Source organism: Bombus pascuorum, chromosome 3, assembly GCF_905332965.1.
Source record: "Bombus pascuorum chromosome 3, iyBomPasc1.1, whole genome shotgun sequence".
Lineage (NCBI taxonomy): Eukaryota > Metazoa > Arthropoda > Insecta > Hymenoptera > Apidae > Bombus > Bombus pascuorum.
This window is the reverse complement of record NC_083490.1, coordinates 6987050-7010145: the sequence shown is the minus strand read 5'-3', so window position 1 is coordinate 7010145 and position 23096 is coordinate 6987050. Positions and strand designations below refer to the sequence as shown.

At 36.7% G+C, this 23096-nt stretch overlaps 1 protein-coding gene across 7 annotated transcripts; it reads left to right on the top strand.

Annotated features, from left to right (window-relative positions):
• The first annotated feature begins 582 nt into the window (after window positions 1–582).
• LOC132905371 (E3 ubiquitin-protein ligase UBR4) lies at window positions 583–23081 on the top strand. Of its 7 annotated transcripts, none has more exons than XM_060956598.1 (40): window positions 584–960; window positions 1167–1264; window positions 1355–1806; window positions 1907–2431; window positions 2509–2672; window positions 2755–2989; window positions 3077–3194; window positions 3633–3787; window positions 3864–4032; window positions 4121–4350; window positions 4431–4554; window positions 4797–5023; window positions 5404–5613; window positions 5713–5900; window positions 5981–6122; window positions 6271–6548; window positions 6673–8930; window positions 9027–9229; window positions 9322–9481; window positions 9612–10993; window positions 11066–11223; window positions 11337–11483; window positions 11599–11631; window positions 11850–12051; window positions 12127–12316; window positions 12404–12793; window positions 12879–13465; window positions 13576–13692; window positions 13901–14113; window positions 14704–14880; window positions 14965–15139; window positions 15222–15372; window positions 15467–15845; window positions 15934–16236; window positions 16322–16554; window positions 16691–21062; window positions 21235–21689; window positions 21797–22121; window positions 22225–22384; window positions 22645–23081. In XM_060956598.1, the coding sequence occupies exons 1-40, from the start codon at window positions 839–841 to the stop codon at window positions 22704–22706; spliced, it is 16269 nt and encodes a 5422-aa protein (XP_060812581.1). In that variant the 5' UTR covers window positions 584–838; the 3' UTR covers window positions 22707–23081. The 7 variants fall into 7 exon arrangements, with proteins under 7 accessions (XP_060812584.1, XP_060812581.1, XP_060812579.1 ...); XM_060956596.1 differs by having other exon boundaries at window positions 3846–4032; XM_060956595.1 differs by having other exon boundaries at window positions 3612–3787.
• The last annotated feature ends 15 nt before the right edge of the window (window positions 23082–23096 follow it).

The following is a 23096-nucleotide window of genomic DNA, read 5'->3' as shown; positions in this document are numbered from 1 at the left end:
CCTTCAAATACTTTGGGACATCATACTTTGCTCCGTCGTGTTTCATATATCACTATTCCAGTACTTTTGAAATATAAGGCAAATTTTAAAATAAGTTTTCTTCCATTCAGAAACAAAGATGATCTTTATATCATATCAATCCTTATGTTTATCTACGACAATATTCTCTGAAACCTTAAAATCAATTTTAGTAAATGAAGTTTCATACACATTTTTATTATCGTGTTCGTTTGTCGTTAGTATATGTTATCGGCATATCTAAAGATATAATTATGATTGCCATAGTTCGTAAGGAATACAGGTAAGTCAATGCAATATAAGAAAAAAGATGTATGTGGAAACCTTAAGTCCAATACGCAAGTCTCTAAGTTCGTACACATTGCACGACATGAAAAGAGTCTAAAAATCTTCAAGAAATCTTATTAGCGAAATCAAATGTGTTTATACATGAAATCGAATATTACTTCTTCTTTATTTCTTTTTTTTTTCGACTTGATTTATTTTCTTGTCTGTTCTTCGTTTTTCTTAACTATTCTAATCTCTTTTTTTTCTTGTTTTCTAGAGTAAATATTATGTACGCGTGCGTATGTGAAAGCTTGAACAGAATTCTACGCAAATGTATGTGCAGTTTAAAAATTGCGCAAGTGTAAGTATATCGAGAAAGAAGAGGAGGAGAAGAAATAGAAAGAAGAAGAAGAAACATTCAGGGTGGACACAGAGGCATAATACGTAAAATAAACGTTTATAAATACATGTATAAATATGTAAACGTATATAGTTAAAGTATCGCTGTGGAAAAAGAAAAGATAGGTTCGAACAAAGTCGAACAGTTTCAAAAATGGCGACCAAGGTTCGTGGTAGCTATTCATGGTCAGCAGTAACGAAACCATTATTAGCAATATCACAAGGATCATTCGATAAAAATGATATCTTGGAATTGGCAAAAAGTATTGTTATACGGTAAGACTCGTAACATTTTTAAATTAAAACGATTTCGGTACAAGAAATTATTTTGATTATAATCCCCGAAGTGAGAGAGAGAGAGAGAGAGAGAGTGAGAGGGTCGTATGTTTCCAATAACAACCCTGAAAAATATTTTATTTTTTTAGTTATTAATTTTAATCGTTTATTCATATAGTTTTATTTATCTTTGTTTTAATTTTTAGCGAATATGACTTCCTCTGTAAAGGAGAGCTGTATGATACCTTTTATACATCTGTGGCAATTCTTGCAGCAGATTATTTCTGTAGTTGCATCAATACATGTAAGTTTTGAATTTTTGTTTTGTCTTTGTAAGAGACAGTTTTCTAACTAATTGTATATATTTCTTGACTAATCCTTTGTGGTTTTTCAGTTTCCAAAAGTCAAATATCTATAGTTTGTCAAGCATGTAGAGTTTTGCTTCTTCGTCTTATGGATAAATTATCTCATCATCAAGTTCAGTTAGGAAATGGGACACCTACTGTCTTAAGTACAAAACAACTACTGCTTCCAATTCTTGCACTTTGTACTGGACAATCTTTACTTTCATCTACCGAAGAAGCAGCCTTGATTGCTATGATAAAGAATTCTGACATACCACATGACATTAAATCACAGTTATCCCCAGAAGCTGAGAAGGACACTTCTCAATCGTCCAAAGATTCTGAACGAATACAATGCGATTTATCTGGCAGTATTCTAGAACAATTGACTATGCCATTACAAGGTTCTACAATGTCAATGCCTGTTGTTGAAAATTCTAATGAGAGTGCAACGAAAACTACGAATGACAGTGTTGTTAATGATGTTCATTCAGACATAAAGGTATCTTTTATAAGTCAGTTTATATGTAACATATACATATATCTGTGATTAATGACAAAGGTAATATATTCATTCTAAAAATTTAATTTTTATTTTGCAGACAACATTTGTTACAAGTAATATAAATATTCTTCGAAATATGGATGTAGGAGACACACTGTTAGATATGTGTTTAAATCTTCCCCACTTGTCATGTTATACTCGTAAATATCAAGCATATTTACATAAAAAAAGTTTCACTTTACCCGTGAATGCCTCTGACGCACATGCTATACGTCATAATTTACACTCTGTGTCGAACGATATTAATATCGTTCACAATGTAATATCTCTGTCTTTCTTAGAACCATTAACTCCAAGTAAACTAGAAAAATTATCGTTACTGACCATGTCTTGTTTGTATTGCTCGATTGTATACGCGACTGCATCAAGTATTGTCGGAATAACGAATGCTGTGTCACCAAAATGTAGTACAAATACCTCTGCTGGAACGCAAACTGCTTCAAGTATTAAAACTGCAGAAGAGGAGTATGACACTCTGGCGATTACCGTTGTTGAAAAAAGCCTCGAAATATTTGGTTTAGTCTCAAACGTAATTAAAAACAGCACACGTGCTGGAGGTCATGTAAGGAATTATTTTCACTCAATGCAAAAATTTGTTTGTTCATGTAACAGTGCAAATAACTTGATTATTTGTAATAGATTCTGCAAAATCATCTATTAATCGGAGTATGGTTGTTGGTGGCTGGTTTACAAGCTCAACTTACAGTGAGTGGTTTAAGTGCGACGGATAAGGGGAAAGAGGAAAAGGGTAAATCGCCTAGCAAAGTACGTGATGGAACAATTCGCGTCAATCTTATGAAAATGTAAGATATTGAACTTTAATACTTTCTAGTACTTTAATGATTGATTAGAATCGAAAAGTAATTGAAAATTTTTGTGTTTCAGACAACAAGGTTTTGGAGTACTTTCAGTCGCTTTAGCCTCTCATGCGCTTACGTTAATGAGTGCTCTGTTAGAAGATGTTTCGATCGAAGCAATTGCCGATTCTTCTACTCCGCCAGAACCCGCTCCATTGGACATACTTTCCACTGCTACCGCACTTCAAAGGGCGGTTACTTTTCTACAAGCTGTACCACTTAATCATCTATTATTTTACTTAGCCACTATAAGTTACAGAAGGGTCAGTCTGTAGTAATAACGCACATCTACTTGTTTTTGATTAATACAGTATTTTTATTAACGCCTGCTCAATCAATTTATGTTGTAGGCGTGTACCTTGAAGAGAATACAAAAACATCCATTTGAAGGCGATGCTTTAAGTCAATCTGATTCTACTACTTATTATGAAGATTTACTAAGTTGTTCAGATAATTCTACTGATGAAGGTAAAAGAATATTTATTGTGCAATACACAAAATCGAAATTATATTACTTTTTTCTCGTAATCATAATGAAAATAGATAAAAAAGATAAGAAAAACGAATTATACTTTTGGCAATATCTTTATGTATTTGAATACAGAGTTGTTCATTAGATCATATAAAAAGAACCTAAATATTTTTCTATTCTATTATTTGACTACATTATTAAGAGATATAAGATAATAGTCAATAAATTTCATATATATATATAACATAATACGATATATTAAGAGAAAAATTATATATATAAAGTGTGCATTTGCCATGTGTATATTTCATGTGATTCATATTTTAAGTACATAATTTCAAAGTTGTTTTTATAATTTCATTATTTACATAAGCAGATAATTAACTGTGTAAATGCGTCTTCTCGCTATACAGAAAAAACTGTTATGTCGATAGAGGAGGACAGCGAACCTATTTTGGGCTTATGGTTTGAGGAAACAATTGCCCCATCTGATGGATCACCGGCGAATGGTACAAAAGAATCCAACAATGAAACCAACGCTGAACGAACTGTAACTACTATTGTTCCTGATAATCGTGAACCTCATGGAGTAAGTGAATTGATTTCTTCATTTTGCGAAAATCAGTAAGAGATATTAGAGTAATTAGTTTCATTCTCAATTACAGTATATATCATTGGCTACTAAAATTTTTCAATTCATGAATCAACATTTGATTGGCAATAGAAGCTCATACGTTCGCGAATATGTGGTAAATGGCTTAGTTGAACAACAGATGGTTATATTAGCAGCAATAATTAGAGATTTAGATCATGAGACTGCTAGGACAGAGACTGGTAGGTATTGATGTATTTGTTTAATAATCATACAGTGTTTACACATTCATATGATTAGTACTGCTACAAAGCATGCATTCCATTTTAGGCACTATATCGGTATTCTACGGTGCCACACTGGGTGCCATGTATTCCGAATTTTCTCAAGCTTTGAGTCTTTACACGCATAACTTACTTGTTCAAAATACGTTGAGCGAAAGTTTACAAAACACCCTTCTCCAGCATTTAGGTGTAAACCCATGGTCTGGTACAGAAAGTACAACTCCATGTACTTGGCCCCTTCAAGTCTATCCGCGAACATTAAGTGTGTTGGCACAGGTGTGATTTTATTACATATGAGGCGTATAATTTCATGTGATCTTATAACTTTCACTAATTATAGACATTGTCAATAATAGGTTCTTTTACTAAAACCTCGAGCGGAGAAAGAAGCGGCTTGTATAAGCATATGGCATCGTTTGATTACAACTATAGTAGAAAACGTGTGCAATCCACCCTCTACATTTGAGGCAGAAAACGAAGGTAAGGAGGAACGATACATGTTTTTATACACGTATAATATATAAGCATATACACAGGTAACATTACTCAAACCTAATCTATATGATGTTTTGTATTTTGCTTGTTTCTGTTTTGTTTTCTTAATCGAATAGAAATATCTTTCTTTCTTTTTACTGAAACACGTTTTATTAATACAAGGAGAATTAAATCATAAACTTTTTGCCCTGCAGAACATATAACATTTTTCATATCAATATTTGCAGATTTGAATGTGGAACACGCTCAACTAGTTCTGATTTTATTCCACTCTCTTAATTTCATGCAAAAGAAATCTGTACTACTTGTAACCGGTAGCGGTGCTGTGCGTTGTAGCGAAGCTGTTAAAACTCCAATGAAAGATTCTCAGTTACTGCATTTGTCACGATTATTGCTACTACTTGAATACATGATGAAACATCTTTATGATGCTCCACCCGCATTGCTTGAACAAGTAAGTAAACTTATTCTGGTGATTTGAATATTATTACTATCAAAAGCATTTAATATTATTTCCCGTTTATCATAATTTTCATCTTATTCTTCATTTTCATTTTCATATTATATATTTTCATTTATATCATTGTGTTCTTCAACGGGGTTACAAAGAGTACACGTTATTAATATTGCGTTAGATAACGTGCATGTGTAAAATGCGAAAATAATGACGTGTTTGTTATATGTGAGCAAAACGCGACAAGATACCAGGGCCACCAAATTGAAAGATACATTTGAGTGGTAGTAAAAATCTTGTACATTTCCATCATGAGCTAAGTATGAGATGTTCATATATGAATTTATTAATAATTTATCAATTTTACGATTAACACATAGGTTCGATGGAATCTATTTTCTGCGACGAGTTTAGTTTGTGATGCAAAAGATGGTAATAAACAAACGGCTCGTATTTTTACACCATGGACAGTAATTGAAGACAATTATCGTAAAATTGGTAATCAAGATGAATTTTCAATGAAGCCTCGGTTTTACAATCTCTCTACTACAGATTTCAATAATCAGGATACTCCAAAATTGGATGGGGTGGTTGGTATATTATGGTTTATTAATAAATTACTACAAAATAATTCTTCGTTAAGTTTCTAATTCTGTTTATAATATAATTTTTAATTGTATATTGTATAGGCTTGTAATTTCATACTGGGTGCACCAGATAAAATGAAATATCCTCTTTTGGTTGATGCACTAATAGATATTTTGAACGTACTGAATCAAGCTGATATGCAAAAGAGGACTAGTAGTGATGGTAAAGATAAATCGCCCACTTTCATAGGATTATGTGCGATTCGTTATTGTTTTTCCATATGTTGGCGGTAAGTAATACATGATATATTTTTTCAAGGGAATGTCATACTCAAACTTATTGAATATCTCTTCCTCGAATTGTTAACAGATTATTGCTAATGTTACCACCATCTACTCTATATATGGATAAACTGGCTCTTGGTGAGGAAATTCCTGCTGGACCAATGTTATTATATTCTTTAATTTGGGGACCTAGAGCCGCATGCAAAACTTTTACCAGTTGGATGAATGTAATGTTTGATTTTAATCATATTTTATCATAATATCTATAATTTTATTATAATAATCATAAATTAAGATTAATTCGATTAAGTGAAATTGCTATGTTATCGGAATATTTGATTAAATTTATAAAATTGTCGTTATTTCTACTAACAGGATTGTCTAATAAGACAAGGAATGTATGCACAATACGCGAGAAATCTTTTGAAAACGGTATCATCTACTGTAAACTCCCTCAAATATGATGTTACAGTCGCAAAAAATTGCATTACGGCATTGAAACCAGAAACTAACTATAACAATAAAATAATACCGAAAAATGCATTACCTAAACTTAGCTCATTGTGTATTTTGGCTGCAGTTATTGGCAAATTACAAATTCTTTTTTACGAAAGTCTATCGAAGAATCAAAACGAAACTATCGAGAGTTCGAAGTAAGTTAAATTGATTATATTCTCTGACGATACACCTGTTGAACCTATATTTGTTACACCTTTTTCTTTATTTAATTTCGTGTATTATTGACGCATTTTAAACTCAAATTTATTCTTTGTACAGAAACACACAAAGTTCAGAATCCGGAACTACGAATGCAAATAAAATGATGATCAGTATACTACCACATGTTCTTTCATTAACAGAATCGATTCTATACTCGTGTCGATCAAATATATTGCACGAGATGCTCGAATCTTTCGAAGTAGATGGTAAATACGGTCCTCGAGATTATTCTATACTTGACGATATCATTGCAATGGCAAGTGCAAATTGGTCAACTGAAGCGTCCTTGATCTCGTTTTTACCAAATTCTGTAAAATCTGTCATAGATAAATGGAAATCTATCAGTGTTGTCCATATTCCTTGGAACACTTATACGAATGACGTTATACCAGCGGAGAGTTACATTCTGGCTACTGTGTGTCAACATATCAGCTCACTTTCTGAATATCCGACGTTTTCTATTAATCCATCTTTGAAAAAGTTGTTGCGCAATTTAGTTACATTTATAGTAGAATATGTAACTCCTACAACAGCACCAGAAAACACGGACGTGCATAATCAAGCACTGGATATTCTTATTGCATTATCTATGGATGCTCGCACAGATTATCTTCAAGATATGACTAACAAGGCTTTGACAAAACTGCTAGGTGATAGCGATAGTGAAGCACGACAATTACGAGAACATCTTTTTGTATTGCACCGTACATATAATTTGATAATCGAATATACGAATGACACCCAAGATCCCGTCAATATTACCGTTAATGAAAAAATTATGAAACGATGTATTAAATATTGGGAACAACTATTAGAAAAACCGGTCGGATGCAAAGCATTAGATCTGTTCTTTGCACCAAACACCAATCGATCTCTTGTTTCTGTATTGTTATGTATAACATCTTCACAATCTTCACAACAATTTGCCACCCACGTTTTAAGATTTTTCAACACGTTGTTCAAAACAGCTGAGAAAGGCAGTGACGGGTCATTAGAACGTCTTTGTGGATCCGTATCGAACTTGGCTCATGTAGAGCCAGAAAAGTTGCAAATATGGTTGAAACAAATTATTTTAGGAGCAACGAGTATTTCTCCAAATGCATCGTTGACAAACGTACAAACACCAACGATGGTAACTACAAATACGATGGTTGCCGTTGCTAATACAACCGAAGATGCCCCGAAATCGGACGAGGTTGCTAATGTACCGAATAATGAACAAGATCGATGGTTAATTTCGCTATCAAACGATTCAGCTAGCAATAATCAATCGACAAGTATCACTGATGATCAACAACAACAACAACAGCAGCTTCAACAGCAACATTCGATACATGAAAATAGTCGGCTTCTACGAGCGCTTACAAATTATATAGTTAAAGAGAAAAACAGCGTCGATGAAGGTGTACCTGTTACGATTCTTCGAGCCCTCATACCATTAGCTTATCACATTCTTTCTCCAACGATTGAGGGCAACGGATTCTCCGATTTAATGAACGTTATGTCCACATTAGCCGACGCTGGTTCCGAGAAAGGACACACTTTACTATTTAAAGCCGCAATCGAATGGATTGAACTTTGCAAGGAACAATTGATGAATAAAGATCTTCAAAGTTTGGATAAACCGTTACCATTCGTCGAAGCTGGCTGTTGTATACTGAATTATGTAGCAGATGTAGTAAGTGCGATTTGTCCTCAATTAATGCAATCACAAGATCGAGCAACTAGCCCACCATGGGAAGGTGCTACTCCGGTTAATGATGTGAATGATAGCGATTGGATAGACGATATTCCACATGAGGATGAAGATAGTGCGGCTGACGATTCTGATGATGACAGTCTTTGTAACAAGTTGTGTACGTTCACCATCACGCTAAAGGAGTTCATGAATCAACATTGGTATCACTGTCACACCTGCAACATGGTAAATGGAGTCGGAGTCTGCACAGTATGTGCTCGCGTTTGTCATCGCGGACATGATGTTACCTATGCGAAATATGGAAATTTCTTTTGTGACTGCGGTGCAAAAAATGACGGTTTTTGTCAAGCTTTAACTAAACGAAGTCCTCAATCATCGGAACATCAGACTAACACAACTACTGTCGGTTCTGGAAATATAGCTGCATCGACCAGCATTTCGACCGGCGTTGCTAGTACAAGTTACGGGAATACGCTTGGTACGTCTGTTGAGAATCGAGATTTACTCCTCACAAGCAGTTTACGACGAAGAACTTCGAGCCCTTTATATTTGTCTGACAAACAAGAGAGACAAGGACGCGACAAACAGAGACATGCGTATTTGGCCAAACAATTAGGTAATTATTTTCGCTTGTACTCATTTTTTGTTCGATCGAAGAATTCTTTTATTTGCTTTGAATTCTCATTAACCTGGTTGTTATCTCATTGAACAGAAACATCGAAGGATTGGATACAAGGTTGTCTTTGGAAAAGTGGTTTGGTATCGTCGTTGGTAGATCTGACACGTGCTTTACTACCGGCAGTAGATGCATCGTGTAGAAAAAACTCGGCAATTGGTTGTCATGCACGCGCTCAAATGGCACTTAAACAATTGCACACGGTGGATAAAAAGTTTGAATATACCGATCAGTTAATGGTATGTGCGTTCATTTGTGGCAATGGCAAAGGAATCATTATCTATAACGGTGGAATTAACAAAATTACATTATTGTGTGATGTTAATTTCAGCTTCCCACATTGGGATCCCAAGAAGGAGCATTTGAAAATGTTCGAATGAATTACTCGGGAGAACAAGGACAAACTATTAGACAATTGCTATCTGCACATATGATACGTCGCGTTGCAATGTGTTGTCTATCGTCTCCACATGGTAAAAGACAACATTTGGGTGAGTGATTTTGTATCCGTGTTTTCGCATTTTATTTCGGTCTATCATGTATTGCTTGATGATGTATTTATTGATTAATTTATTTTACTATAATGCGTGTATAACATACATATTTTTTTCTTTTCTATAGCGGTCTCACACGAGAAAGGAAAAATAACAGTGTTACAATTGGGCGCATTGTTGAAACAACCTGATTCGTCGAAGAGAAAATTAACATTAACGAGACTTGCTTCTGCTCCGGTACCCTTTACTGTATTATCTGTAACTGGAAACCAATGGAATGAAGATTTCTTAGCAGTCTGTGGTTTTAAAGATTGTCACGTATTAACTTTTAATACTTCTGGAACCGTGTCAGATCATTTGGTTTTGTATCCTCAATTGGAGACCGGCAATTTTATTATAAAAGCAATTTGGCTGCCTGGATCTCAAACTCAACTTGCTCTGGTCACCGTAGACTTCGTAAAGATTTACGATCTTGGAAAAGACGCTCTTTGTCCTCAATATTATTTTTTAGTGCCTACCGGAAAGATAAGAGATTGTACATTTATGCATGCAGAGGATGGTGTATTTTATTTGTTGATAATATCTTCGGCCGGTTATATTTATGGTCAAGCGATGGATGAGGTAAGCTCAGCCAAGTATGGACCTTTCTATGTAACGAATACTCTCGACGTGTATCATCCAGAAATAAGAGATAACGGCCAAGTTGGCGGTGGAGGTGTGTCGATTTATTATTCGCATGCTTTACAATTACTCTTCTTCAGTTACGCATGTGGTAAAAGTTTCATAGCACCTCTTAAATACATGGAAACTGATGTTACAACTGTTTTTCAAATTAATCTTACTGGTAACAAAAGTTCGAATGGAAACAAATCAAACAACAATCAACCACAACCATTATGTCAATGGAGTGAAGTACCCAATCATCCAGGATTGATCTGCTCAATTTTAGAGACGAGTAATAATCCTGTAATATTAATGATTAAACCTGATACAATAATGATTCAAGAAATTAAAGCTATTCCTGCTAAGGCTAAAATAATGGATATGGTAGTCATAAGACATCCAAGTTCAAACGCCGAGCATCGCACGACATTAATTCTATTATGTGAAGACGGAAGTTTGAGAATTTATATGGCTGGAATGGAACAAACCGGCTATTGGATGTCTCCTACTGTTCAACCAGTAGGTACGATGGCCACGGTTAAGCCGACTCGAAAAAAGAAAACCATTAAAACGGGAAAACCGGCAGGATCCGTTACTTTCCCTATTGACTTTTTCGAACATTGCCAAGTGATGAATGATGTGGAATTCGGCGGTAATGATTTGCTACAAATTTACAACGTTGCCCAAATTAAACATAGGCTTAATACAACTGGAATGTATGTTGTTTCTACAAAAGCAATGGGATTCATTGTTGAAGTTACTAATAATGACGCTGTTTTGGTTATGACGGGAATTCGAGTATTACTCGGAAATCAAGACGTTCAAAGAGCACCAGTTTACATCGAGGTAAATCTAATTCGATCTTCAACCTTGCTCAATGCTTCATTTGTGTATATATATAAAATACTCCGCTTACAGGTGTTTGGTAGAAGTATTCGCACAACTTTAAGTAGAAGCCGTTGGTTTGATATACCTTTGACTCGAGAGGAAAGTCTTCAGGCTGATAAAAAATTAACTATTACATTTGGACCATCTCAAGATCCTGAAGGTGTCATTATGGTGGATTGTATTAAGATGTATGTAAAAACCTGTAACGACAAAATATTGTTATGATAAATGATTAATTTTCATTAATCACTTGTTTCTTGTTTTCTCTTTTTCTTGACTTTGTTAATGTTTTTACATTTAGATACGGTAAGACGAAAGACGCATTTGGCTGGCCTGAAGAAATAGAAGATGTTCCAACAGGTCAATCAACGTCTGCACCAGTCACCACGATAAATAGCGAGACAGATAGTGCCTTATCTGCACCTACATCTTTGTCCTCCGTTGATAGGTACCTATACAATAATAATTAAAAATATATACATATATATACAATTTCTATTTTAATGTACATACATCTGTTAATTATGTACAATGAAATCTTTTATCGTTGCATAATGCTTTAGCACAGCAAAGGACAATTCCCTTGATATTGATAGGTAAGGAAAACTTGAAGCAATTAATCATTTATGGATTAATTAAAGTAAGAAAAACTTTCGAATTAGATATATATATATATATATATATATATATATATATATATATATATATATATATATATATATAAAATTTTATGTAAAATACACTATATACTATATAGAATATTACAGAAAACTTCCTATGAAGAATGATATTATTTGAAGTATATTAATTTTAGGATGATCGCAGGTATGTTAGAAGTTTTGGAATTATCTTTCAATGTACCCTCTAATGACGAGAACAAGTTACCACTGAAAGCAACCACTATCGAGGTAGCATCGCAACTGCTCATATTACCGACTCCCCCACCCGTACAAATGCATACAACCGCGCTTTTAGCCGCTTTGCATTCATCCAAACAAGCATATCATCTTCACAAGGTGAGTTTCACTAAATATAAATATCTTTTTTATTATTATTATTGCTGTCATTGTAATTGTTACTATTATATTTAGGATCATGTATTGCTATCACATGTATTGGAATCGTTGAAATCTATGAGAGAACTTGAGGACACTCGTGACATAGATGCAGAAAACTTTTATAGGCTGGTACTTATAGTTCGGAGTATATCTATATCACGACCACAAAATCTTGCCAAGTTTACCGATCAATACACGAACAAACCAATAGATGAAACCAATGGTAAAATTATTATCATCGATTAAGAGAAAGCTACTGAGTCCGTTTGTGCAATAATTAATAAATGTTACGTTTTTCTTCTGGATTTAGTACCAATTTTTGAAAACGATCGACAAAGTATTAGCCAGTCTCGTAAAGGCGCGGATGAAAGTCAACAACATTTAGTAGTACAACTTATGGAAATGCTGTGGTCTTTGCATATGGCTTATCCCAAAAATATGGCCCTTGCACCGGTTGTAGTCCCAGGATTAACTCATTCCGAAGGAACGATTCACGCGATTGTTGAAATAATACACGCATTTACGACATGTGATGTGGAAAAGAATATTCCCTTAGCTGCTAAATTATATTTACAATTATTACTATCATCTGATACGACCATCAGTTTCACTGTTAAACAGGCAATAATCCGTGTACTTCGACCAAGGTACAAAAGAAGAAGAGTTTATATACCAAGTCCCCCAAATTGTAGCACACCAGGTAAAGGAAATAGCGAGATGTCATTTGTGTAAATATAAATAGCTTTGATCATTATTCTAATTAAGCACTTGATACGTACATACAGGAACGGCTGCGGATACGGAAGAAAAGCCAACAACATCATCTGTGCCATCTCATCGAGAATTGCCAACAACCACACCAACAGCGTCGACAACAGATCGAGAAACAGAACAACATTTAGACATAGAATCAATAGGGTCGTCAGTGGTTGATCCCTTAGCAGTTATGCTGGCAGCAGATAATAATCAAGATTCATCTACTCCTACAACTAGTGCGGTATCCACTACTACAAGCAGAAACTCAGCTGGTGGCACTAGTGGTGCTGGTACCAGTAGCAGTAGTAGTAGTGGACCGATAGCAAGAGGGGCGGTAAATCCTTTGGAAACGTTGCTTGGTTCGGGAAGTTTCCCACAGATATTAGACGTACCACCAGATACCGATGACGAAACCATGGTGGAATTGGCAATCGCACTTAGTTTACAAGATCATGAAAGTGGAAATGCTGATTTACAAGTACTGCAACAAGGATTCCAACAAAGTCTTTCGAACTTACAAGGATTGGAAAACCTTCAAAACTTAAATGGACCAGCATTAGAAAGTTTACAAGCATTAGCAGCGCAAGGTTTGGTTCAAGTTCAAACGACGAATCCGGTAAGAATTGAAATTTCAAGTGAATATGATTAAGAGAAAAAGGAAAAAGAATTTCAGTGGAATTTCAGTCGAATCTAATTTTTTACCAGTGAACTTTCTTTCCTTCCCAGGGTCAAGAAGGTGGGGGTCACTACTCAGACACGACTGCTTCTGCTGGAGGCTCAGATGACGAGGGATCAACTGCAGCTACAGATGGCAGTACGCTGCGTACATCTCCGGCAGAACAAGTGAGTTACTGTGTGGTTTTCTCAACCATCGACAGCAAGTTGAGGCTGTGTTTGTCGTGTTTACTTTCAATGCTGTTTACTCTCGTAGCTGTTTGTTTATTGGTAATGAGCAATACAAAGAAGAAGAGAAACAGTGAGAGAGGGCGGAGGGAGGGAGATTATTTTATCGTAGATGGTAGTGTAATGTTTGGGATATATTTTATGTTAGGGTGGTAGTGGTGGTAGCAAGGGTAGCGAGAGCGGTGGAAGCGAGAGCGGAGGAAGTGCTGTAGACAGCATGACGGGGGAGCATAATGTATCGGGAAGGAGCTCCGCGTACGGAGACAATGGTCCCGATTCTATACCTCCGATTGGAGGAATTGGAGTCAACCAAGCACCACGTTCCGAAACTAATTCCGTGGGTGTCCCCGCGGCTTTCACCGTAAGTGCTTCCGTCACTGCGTTCGTCGTTGGCGTTACTGTTTTTCATCGTTACTCTGTATTCAGTATATTATGACTATGATTATGTGGTGAACAACAAATACTTGTTTCTGATCTTTTCCCAAGTGTCGCCTGCGTTTCATTCATCTTGTTCGTCCATTCGCCCCTCCCCTGTATACATTCGTCCGTTCGTTTGTTCGTGCAACTTTTTTTTTAACGGTAGACTCTCGATATGACAGACGCGTTTGTATTTAAAGTTGACTCACTTTCAGTTTCAATTCCAGTTCCAGTCTCAGTTTTAGTTTCAATTTCGATATTAGTTTTAGTTTCAGTTTTAGTATTCAGTTCTCCAACACACACCTTCGTACTCGCGCATCGCGTCTCGAAACACCCTTTACAGGTTGTATTTTTCAATTACTGTTATATCTACATTCAGATATGGTATGTTCAAAACGAAAGTCTACCGTAGGTAATTCGCATTCTCCCTCTTTTCTTCTTTCCTCTCATTATATTGATGCTCTTTACTGCTCTGTAACAGAAATGAGCTATGGATGAATTGCCGTTATACAATAGAATTACTTTTTTTGACAGGTCACTGAACAAGAGGAAGGTACAGAACAAGAACACGTCACGGAACAAGAAAATGAGACAAGTTGCGAAACTACTGCAAAACTGCATACAATACGATTATTATTGCTCGATAAGCTTATGCGGTTTGTCCCAAATTTAACGAACGTATCCGGTGTTTTGACTGTTCCATTTATGCAGGTTTGCTTATTTTTCTGCATATTTTGGCCAAATCCTTTGATATGTATAATTTCTTTATTAAACTTAATGCAAGATATTTTTTAGGTTTTATTAATGTTAACTGCCGATTTAGACGGGCAAGAAGAGAAAGATAAAACTTGTGTTGAAAGACTACTTCGAATATTGATAACAGAATTAGAAATGGATAAACCAGATACAAATAACATATGGCAGCGTACTAACAAGCGAGAAGTTCATTTGGTTATTATGCGATTACTAAGTGAGTGATTTAATGATGAAAGCACATTGATCTGTTTATCTTTAATCATAACATAAATTAAAAATTTGTTTATCTATTACAGGCGTTTTAATGTCTCGCTCGAAACATACTGCTAAAACACAAGCAGAAAGTTCAAATTTTATTTCTCAAATGGCAGCCTCGATACTCAGCAAAGCTGGAGTAATTGATTATTGTTCGACGTTGCTGAAAGCATTATTAGAATATTGGAAAACGTATGTTATCAATAAACATCTATATTCAAATATATGACATAATGAACACGTTCAGCATATACTGATTTATACGCATCTTTTCCTTCTTCTGTAGAACGTCAACCGAAGAAAGCGATACTATACTTGGCGGTCAGTTGCTTAAAGAACATCTTACAACCTCACTACCTGACATGTCACCGCTTTTTTTGCGACAGCATGTTAAGGGACATGCTGGTGATATATTTGAACCTTATCCGCAATTATTAACGGAAATGGTGTTACGATTACCCTATCAAGTATACAAGTATGCTGAAAGCAATTCGACACAGTCAGCTTTTGAACAACCTTGGTATTTTTATCTCTGCGAGTATATGATGTCTTATCAAGCACCACTCGTTAGAAGACAAGTACGCAAATTACTACTCTTTATTTGCGGTAATAAAGAAAAGTACAGACAATTACGTGACTTGCATGCTCTAATCTCGCATATTCAGGTAAGTTGACTTTGCTGTTGGAATTTTTATTATATTATATGTGTAAGTTACTCATACAGTACTACATTGCACTTATCACACTTTTTAGTCAGTCCAACAATGCTGCACTGCTGGTGGATTCGATCCTCTTCAATCGCGTCCACATTCCATCAATTTACCATATGACTCGTTAGTAGATTTAATCGAACACCTGAAATGCTGTGTTGAAATTGCCACAAGTCGCACAGGAAATTGGCAGCGATTCTGTTTGAAACAGAATACAGTACTCTCTTATTTGCTTACTATATCAACGTTGTTGGATGAAGGTGTTAGTCCCACAGTGTTGCAACTTTTACAGTGTGCTATATGTTCAAACAATAAATCGAAAGATACGAAAGATACTAAAACGAAAGTAAGCGATGATATCATGTCTAGTCTCATTTTTTAAAAAAGAATTATTATAGAAAAGGAAATAAATTATTCTTTTGCTTTGCTAGGAACCGAAATCTGGGACTGTAACAACTTCAAAAGAAAGGCGAGAACGAGAAAAATCAGAAGATTCGGATACGGAAGCTAAATTCGAGGAAGCTCAATGCTTGGCCTTAGTCGAACAAATTCAGAAGCAAGTTTCTCCAAACCTGTTGACGAAATTTATTCAAACCTTTTTACTCGAAACGAACAATACAAATGTCCGTTGGCAAGCACATTCCTTGGTACTGGCTATTTATAAGTAAGCAAATTTAAATTTTTTATGTAGCCTTCACATTCTTTGACTTTCTTTTCTTTCCTGTTTGTTCTTTCTTTTTTCTTCCATTTTTTCTTCTTTTTCTTTTTTCTAAATCTAATTGTATTTCGATTGTACACAGAAATTCTGGTCCAGCAGATCAAGAAGTTCTACTAGACTTACTGTGGCGCTTATGGCCTTTGTTGCCGGCTTATGGTCGAAAAGCGGCACAATTCGTCGATTTGCTTGGTTACTTTTCCCTAAAAACCCAGCATGCAGGTAAAAAGATGCACACGTATATGGAGCAGGCGGTTGCAGTGCTACGCGCACAGAATCAGTTACTCGCACGTCATCCGAATGCGAATCTGTATGCGAATCTTGCTCAATTTGTCGAATTGGATGGATATTATTTGGAAAGTGAGCCTTGTTTGGTATGCAATAATCCCGAGGTATCAATGTCAACAATCAAACTTTCCTCGATTAAAGTTGACTCGAAATTCACCACAACCACGCAGATCGTAAAACTAGTCGGTAGTTATACGATAAGTCGCATAACTCTTCGCATAGGCGACTTGAAGAGAACAAAAATGGTGCGTACGATTAACATATATTATAACAATAGATCGGTTCAAGCGGTAGTCGAGCTGAAAAATAAACCCGCCATGTGGCATAAAGCTAAAAAGATAACGCTGGCTCAAGGACAAACAGAAATCAAAATGGAATTCCCGTTACCGATTGTTGCCTGCAATTTGATGATCGAATATGCAGATTTTTACGAGGATATACAGGCTTCTTCGGAGACCTTACAGTGTCCACGGTGTTCCGCAAACGTGCCTGCGAATCCCGGTGTTTGCGGTAATTGCGGAGAAAATGTATTCCAATGTCACAAGTGTAGAGCTATCAACTATGACGAGAAGGACCCGTTTTTATGCCATGCTTGTGGTTTCTGTAAATACGCTAAGTTCGATTATACGCTTACTGGAAGGCCCTGTTGCGCAGTTGATCCTATCGAAAGCGATGATGATCGAAAAAAGACGGTAGCGACGATTAACACTTTGCTCGAGAAGGCTGACAGAGTGTACAAAACTCTGATTTCAAACAAGCCAACGTTAGAAATGTTATTGATTAAAATATCGGAGCATCGATTGGACCGTGGTTTAGTGGAAGAAGGTGCAGCAGCGGCAGCGGCGGCAGCCGCTATCCAAGTATCAAGTGGAGGTACTCAAGTAAACAGAGCCATACAATTGCTTGCTCAAAGATACTGTGGCGAATGTAAAACTTCTTTCGAAGAATTGAGTAAAATTATACAAAGAGTTTTGGCTTGCCGACGAGAACTTGTAGCATATGATCGTCAACAGCGAGACCAAATTATTGCTGGTTGCTCGTCGAGTAATGATACAACATCGACGACAACGAGTAGCAATGCAGGCAAAGAAGAATCTTTGGCGACAATGACAACAACGACAGGAACAACAGCGACGACGATGACCGTTCCCCAATCTGCAACAATAACGGCATCAACGATACCACATCAACAGTTGCCTGCTGTCGGATGCATGAATCCGCAAACAGTAGGTCGTTGTTATGGATGTGCGACCGCGGCTACGGAACATTGTCTGACTCTGTTACGTGCTCTTGCTACTAATCAGGTAGCTAAAGAGGTTCTATGTAAACAAGGATTAATACAGGAGCTAGTCGAGCATAATTTACGCAAAGGTACCGTGCAAATGCAGGAAGAAGTTCGACAATTGTTGTGTCTAGTTACTAGAGACAATGCGCAATCTACTAAAGAACTTTGCTCTTTGTTGACTGGTCGAATCACTCTGACGCTTCGTGGTCGCGTTATTACATCTGATTTATCGTTGGCGGTACGTCACGAAATGGCGCTACTAGCAGCTTTGATTCAAAAAGAGGACACCTGTTGGGAACAGAAACTGCGTTGCGTGATGCAGTTATTCTTGATGGCGTGTAAAGAATCGAAAAGTCCAGTCGTAATGGAAAGCATTATTTTACCGTGTTTAAAGATATTGCAAGGATTGGTAAAACCAGAGCAACCGGTAGTCTCAAAGAAAGCTAAAGACAGGGGTGTGGAGTCGTTAGCAACCGTTCAACCAACTGAGGGTATTACCATCGACGTAAACAAATGGTTGGATGGTGACCCAAAGCACTCATATTCCGAATGGATTCGTCGTATGCCCGCCGCGAGGAAAATGGAACAACAATCTTCGAGCAAACCATTGAAGAAGGAAGAGATTCGAGCGCTCTATTTAATGGAGAAATACGGACATAGATGGCATAATCGGTACTTAAGAGGTGCGCAAGGTATCCAACCGCTAAAATTGGCTGATGGAGCCTGGTTAAAGGAGGTCTTGTTTAATCCAAGTTCGCGACTGGCGCGACAAGTTGCTTGTAACATGATGGAAAGCCTGTGTCAGGGAACGGAACGGAAGAAAGAAGTGCTCGTATTGCTTACGTGTTATTTAGAGGAATTACGTACGGCCGGTGAGAGCAGTACAGAATTTCTGACATTGTACCAAAGTTTAATTAGACAGCCACCATGGAAGCAGTTCTTAGCAGTACGAGGAGTTATGACTTTACTCGCGGATTTATTAACGAGGGAAATCGAGGAGCTCCATCGACTGGAAGAGACAACGTTGACCAGTGATTTGGCACAAGGTTATTCATTGAAAATGCTTACCGAACTGATGGCAACATTCCTCGAACAAGAGAATATTAAACAACAATATAAAAGCCGTTTGGTAGGTGCTGTGCTCAATGGCTATCTCTCCCTCAGAAGATTGGTCGTTCAGCGAACAAGGTTAATCGACGACACACAGAAAAAGCTGTTAGAGCTTCTTGAAGAGATGACCACTGGAACCGAAGAAGAGACAAAAGCTTTCATGGCAATCTGTGTGGAAACGGTGCAAAAGTATAGCGTCGAGGATGTGCGTACACCAGTATTCATCTTTGAAAGGCTTTGTTCCATCATTTACCCAGAGGAAAATGATGTTGGAGAATTTTATCTGACACTAGAGAAAGATTCGCAGCAAGAAGATTTTCTTCAAGGTAGAATGTTAGGAAATCCTTATAGCAGTTTAGAACCTGGCTTAGGACCACTTATGCGGGACGTGAAGAATAAAATTTGCCTAGATTGCGAATTGATCGCTCTCTTGGAGGATGATAATGGAATGGAGCTTTTAGTTAACAATAAAATAATCAGTCTTGATTTACCCGTAAAGGAGGTCTACAAGAAGATCTGGGTACCAGAAGGCGGAGAATGCGATGCTATGCGTGTGGTATACCGAATGCGAGGATTACTTGGAGATGCGACCGAAGAGTTTGTTGAAAGTTTAAATGCAAACAGCGAACAAGAGATAAACAACGAAGAAGTCTATAAAATGGCGAATGTTTTAGCAGATTGCGGTGGCCTTCAAGTAATGGTAAACCGATTAGCGGCAATACAAAATGTAAATCGAGCTCGACCATTACTTCAGGTCCTTCTTAAACTGTTCCGACTCTCAGTCAAGGTGAAAAAAAATCAAGAAGTTTTAAGTAAATTGGGAGCGGTGATGGTGTTCTTGGACGTTCTACAACGTTGTCTTGCAACCGAATCGGAGAACTGGCAGGCAAAAATTACCGAACAACTGTTGGAAATCATAGAAACGATCTTAACGCATGCATCGTTATCTACGCTCGAAGCTTTTTCACGAACATCCAGTGGCCCGGAGCACATAAAGGCGCTTCTTTCTTGCGCTCAATCGACCGCGGTCAGGCAAAGCAATGTATTACCACAGCTCGCACGTGTATTAGCCGCTCTGACATATGGAAATCGTGAGAAAATGGCCCTCCTCTGCGATTATTTCAAACCCGTATTAGACTTTTACGAATTTGATCACGAACATACACCAGAGGATGAACAAAAGCTCGAGTTATTTTGCATTCTAACTCAAGCTATTGAACGAAACGCAATTGGAAACACTTTGAAAGATTACATCATAAGCATGGGGATTGTAAAGGATGCTTTCGAATATATAACCGTGCGGGCTCCTTGCCTTAAGCCTACGCTATTACGAACGGACAGCGATGAATTAAAGGATTATATATCAAAACCGGCACTCAAATATATCTTACGATTCTTAACTGGCCTAGCAACCGATCATGAACCAACACAGTTGGCAGTGTCACAGTTTACTATTAGTATAATACATAGATTGGAACAAGTATCTTCAGATGAACATGTCGGATCTCTAGCAGAGAATTTATTGGAAGCGTTATGCACGAACAAACGCGTTGCCGAATTAATCGAAAAGGCCCGGCAGCATACGCGTAGCGAGAAGAAACGTCTGGCAATGGCGATGAGAGAAAGACAGTTGGGTGCGTTAGGTATGCAAACCAACGACAAAGGTCAAGTGGTGGCTAGCGGAGCAATTCTTCAACAAATGGAAGACTTAGGTGATGAAACGGGATTGGTTTGCGTAATCTGTCGTGAAGGATACAAATTCAAACCAAACATGGTAAGGATGAAATTTCGTGAGAGACTAAGAGATCTCGAAAGAGCTACATTTCTCTCTTATTAGCAAGTATCAACTAAGGATTAATTAAGATTTTGTAATTATTTTTGAGTTTCCTATTGATACTTACATACACTCATAGCTATTCGTTGTTATTTACTTAATTGATTTTCAGGTTTTGGCTATTTACACCTTCTCGAAACGTTGCAACGTTGAGGAATTTGAAACGAAACAAAGGAAGACAGTAGGATATACCACTGTTACACATTTCAATGTTGTCCATGTAGACTGTCATATGTCTGCGGTAAGACTGGCACGCGGCAGGGACGAATGGGAGAGTGCAGCGCTGCAAAATGCGAATACCAAGTGCAATGGACTTTTACCATTATGGGGTCCTCAAGTATTGGAATCTGCTTTCGCTAGCTGTTTAGCAAGACATAATACTTACCTGCAAGAGTGTACCAGCCATCGCGATATATCTTATCCATCCACCGTCCATGACTTAAAATTGCTACTGTTGCGATTCGCTCAAGAGAAGAGTTTTCATGAAGATAGTGGTGGAGGCGGTCCACAATCAAACATGCACTTGATCCCTTATTTAATTCACACAGCACTTTACGTAATCAACACGTACGTCGAATAGCAGCTTTATTTAATTTTATTTTCTATTTCTCCTCGCATATGCTACATTTATTATTCATAAACATTTAAATCTCATAAATCATATATTTTTCTAGTACGTTAGCAGATACTCGGGCAGACAAAACGTTAGTTGGATATTTAGAAACGGTACCAGGTTCTAGTTGGCTTGAAAGTTGTTACGAAGCAGAAGGACCATTTTACCAATGCACCATGTCTCTTCTGCTTCATACACCAGCTCGTTGGAAAACATACAGAATTGCTCATCTAAACAGATTAATTGTTCTTGCCCATCAGCGATATGTTTCACCATCGAGTCCAACAAAAACTATTGTCGATGTTACCGTTAAGCATTACGCGGTATATAAAAGCGCCTTAATCTTCTTTGGTCTAGTCGATTGTATTTATTCCAATTTCTTCAAGGTACGCTCTTCTTCTTTATTCAGTCTACATCTCATTATTGATTATATAAAGTTTTGAATAATCCTTTATTTAATCTTATCATCTTTTGTTCATTTTATCGCAGAAAGTTAACGTATTGTCCGATAATCAGTGGCCATCAGTCTTGGCTGAATATATTAGACATAATGACGAAGCCATGTTAAAAGCCTCGGAACGTGTGTTAGCTACGTATCGCGATGAACTGTTACCTTGCACATCTTTCGAAGAATTTTGTGATGTTGTAGGTAAGTAAAAAAAGAAATGACATAAAGCCAAATGATAGAAGAGTTTCTGCCCGTATTTTATTTTGTGTAAGAAAATTGCATTTTTCTAGTAAAAAAAAAATTATAATTTGTTGCTTTCTTTCATTTTTAATTAGTATTAATCAATATATCGTGTCTATCGTACCCAATGTATCTTATGTTTCGAACGATTCCTGATTGTCATTGTATAGACGAAAACAAATGTATTACATACAAATAAATTTTTCTGATATTTGTTTTAGGTTTATTGGACGAAATAACGGATCCTACGTATATAAGTGATATTTTGAAGAGACTTGGTTAAAAACAATTGGAAGAATGCTATACTGTTGAAAGGAAATGCGCTCTTTTACATAAAAGTATAACGACTTTCTCCGAACTCTCGAGTTTCATCTTATTTTCAATTTTACTTTCTTTGCTCATACATATGCGTGCTTGCACGCGTCTCTACACAAACACTCTTATACATCTCACCAAGTTCCTTTCATTATCTCGATCATTAATAAATGGAAATAATTCCAATTAATATACTCGCTCTGTAAATTGCGAGTTACTCGTTTGCTTTTTCGATAGGCAAAAATCCAGTCAGTGTATCGCGTGTTGTAATTCAATTCCACAATTGTACGTTTAAAAAAAAACATGCTTTAATAAAATAAGAAATGTCGTATTATAATTTATACTTCGGTCTAATAAC

What these genes read in the sequence shown, in the direction of transcription:
- LOC132905371 (XM_060956593.1), top strand. Translation starts at nt 839, where the DNA reads ATGGCGACCAAGGTTCGTGGTAGCTATTCATGGTCAGCAGTAACGAAA. An exon ending in TGGTAAAAGACAACATTTGG is followed by an intron (nt 9,482 to 9,611) that starts GTGAGTGATTTT and finishes TCTTTTCTATAG; the next exon opens with CGGTCTCACACGAGAAAGGA. An exon ending in AAGTTCAAACGACGAATCCG is followed by an intron (nt 13,466 to 13,575) that starts GTAAGAATTGAA and finishes TTTCCTTCCCAG; the next exon opens with GGTCAAGAAGGTGGGGGTCA.